At 35.9% G+C, this 2,304-nt stretch overlaps 1 protein-coding gene across 1 annotated transcript; it reads right to left on the reverse strand.

The window, feature by feature from the left end:
- Positions 1–1,033: 1,033 nt before the first annotated feature.
- LOC112195005 (18.1 kDa class I heat shock protein) lies at positions 1,034–1,904 on the reverse strand. Its single transcript, XM_024335289.2, has 2 exons — positions 1,715–1,904; positions 1,034–1,590 (listed from the first exon to the last, which is right to left on the reverse strand). The coding sequence occupies exons 1-2, from the start codon at positions 1,821–1,823 to the stop codon at positions 1,199–1,201; spliced, it is 501 nt and encodes a 166-aa protein (XP_024191057.1). The 5' UTR covers positions 1,824–1,904; the 3' UTR covers positions 1,034–1,198.
- Between the last annotated feature and the right edge of the window lie 400 nt (positions 1,905–2,304).

The raw sequence follows: 2,304 nt of genomic DNA on the forward strand, positions 1-2,304 counted from the left end.
GCTTATTATTAAATGAGACAAACAACCTAACCTCGTCTATAATCGTTTGCAACAAACAATGATTTCTTGTTTAATTGAAAATGCGACGACCTTGGGTTGTCGCGACCAGTTGTCGCCTAATGTGTTTTACCGATTGTCAAAAGCAACGAAATTAAACAATTGTTGCTTTTTTAACACGCGACACAATTAGCTCCTCGACGAAATTATATGAAACAAATAAGAAGTCTCGCATATAATTTTCTACAACAAATAAATATATGTCACATATTAATATATGCAACAAAAATGAAACCTCACAATTATTTTTTGCAACAAAAAAAAGTCTCGCATATAAATTTTTGATCAAACATATAAGCCTCGCAGGCGGAATATGCAACGTAAACGAAGTCTCGCATATTACAAATTGTAACAAACATAAAGTCTCATATATAGCATTTTGTAACACACTTATGTGTCTCGCAAGATGTCATATGCGAGGAACAAATTGCGTCGCTTATTGAAAATGCGACAAGCATCCAAGCCCAGCATATGGAATATGCAACGTAAACGAAGCCTCGTATATTAAAAATAGCAACAAATATAAAGTCTTGCATATAATTTTTAGTAACACACCTGGGTGTCTCATAATTTGTGATATGCGAGGAATCAAATACGTCGCATATTGAAAAAGCGATAACCATGTAATTTTGTCGCTTTTGACAATCAGTAAAACACATAAGGCGACAACTGATTGCAACAATCCAAAGTCGTCGCATTTTCAATTCAACGAGAAATTTAGACTTTTTACGATAACTTTGGGTTGTCGCCGATGACATTTTCTCTTGTAGTGAAAGATGTTAAAAAATCGGTTCCCTCACCGCTATTGCTTTCATTATCTTCAAGGAGTGGAATTGCACGTGGACTCTCCCAATGAGGGGTCACATATTTTCTCCTGGAGCTCGAGTCTAAGGTTATGAAACATTTTCAGGGTTTAGAAGTTTTTCTACGGTGCTTATTGCTTAGAATATAAGTGCATTCATGTAACAGTTCCATCCACATTCCTCAATGTTTAAGTCACTAATTATTTGTATACTTGCTGAAGTATTAACCGAAGCACACATTTTATAGAAAAGAGAAGATAATAATACAACAAACAAACAAAGGGGTATGAAAAATAATAAATCTCTTTTGGGTATGCAATATCTCTATCTTTGGATTGTTATATAATGCATAACCTATATACTGCATACCCCGCGAGAACCATTGCCAGAGAAACCAGCACCATCTTCAGAGCGTTCTCTTTGCTTAATTTTGGCCTCAATACTGTGCCTCCGAAGCCAAATAAGTTGTGAGCTGATTGTTCAGAATTCTCAGCTGATTGTTTCGAAAGCTTCACAGCTTTCTTAGGTACTGTTATGGAAAGAATTCCACGTGAAAACTTGGCACGGATTTGGTCGGCACGGCAATTCCTAGAAATTTTCATTTCTTTGTGGAAGCGGCTGCGCATAGATGTCGTCGTACTGCTTTCATCACCATCACTACCTTGCTTTCCGCTAATGGTTAGGATACCCAGATCGTTGAATTGAAGTCTAATTTCTTGTCTTCTGAAGCCTACGTACATGAACAAGTAAGACTAAGAGAATGAAGAAATGAATTGAAAGACATAGATCAGCAAGTAAAATGGTTAAAGCGTCAGATCTCATAACCACAATAAGATTGAGAATATATATATTACCTGGTAAATGAATCTCAAGAATGTCATATTCTTCATGTTTCTGCCAATTGCAGAAGGGTACAAAATCCTCATAAGACTGCTCCTCCTTTGCTGTATGACTGTTTTCCATTAGACCCGGCCTGAAGTTATTTTTCTGATTGGAGTGTTCTGAAATTTCCCAACCGATCTATAATATGGAGTCTACATTCTTTTTCCATTCTTATACTTGCCCATGAAAATCAATTTACATGTTGGAGGTTTCTTCTTTGTTTGAAAGAGAATAATTCCTTATTTTACGTTTTCTTCTTCGTGGCCTCATGATCAAGTATACTTTATGAACACGTCAGCTCTAAAGTAAAGGCTGCAGATGGACTGTGACAATACTGCCTTTAAGTTGAAGATCGAGTTCTAATTTTATTCAGTCTCTTACAAAATTTTATATTGATTACAATTACATAAACACCCTTAAATAGCCAAAAAAAAAAAAAAAATCACAACCCGGTTTGCAACTTAGAAGGGAATTTTTTATCTGAGGTGAGCACTATGAGCAGTGGCGGAGCTAGAAACTTAAGACTGGGGCACAAAATAAAATAATGATATCATAACACAAA

This window comes from Rosa chinensis, chromosome 3 (assembly GCF_002994745.2).
Source record: "Rosa chinensis cultivar Old Blush chromosome 3, RchiOBHm-V2, whole genome shotgun sequence".
In the NCBI taxonomy this organism is placed as follows: Eukaryota; Viridiplantae; Streptophyta; class Magnoliopsida; order Rosales; family Rosaceae; genus Rosa; species Rosa chinensis.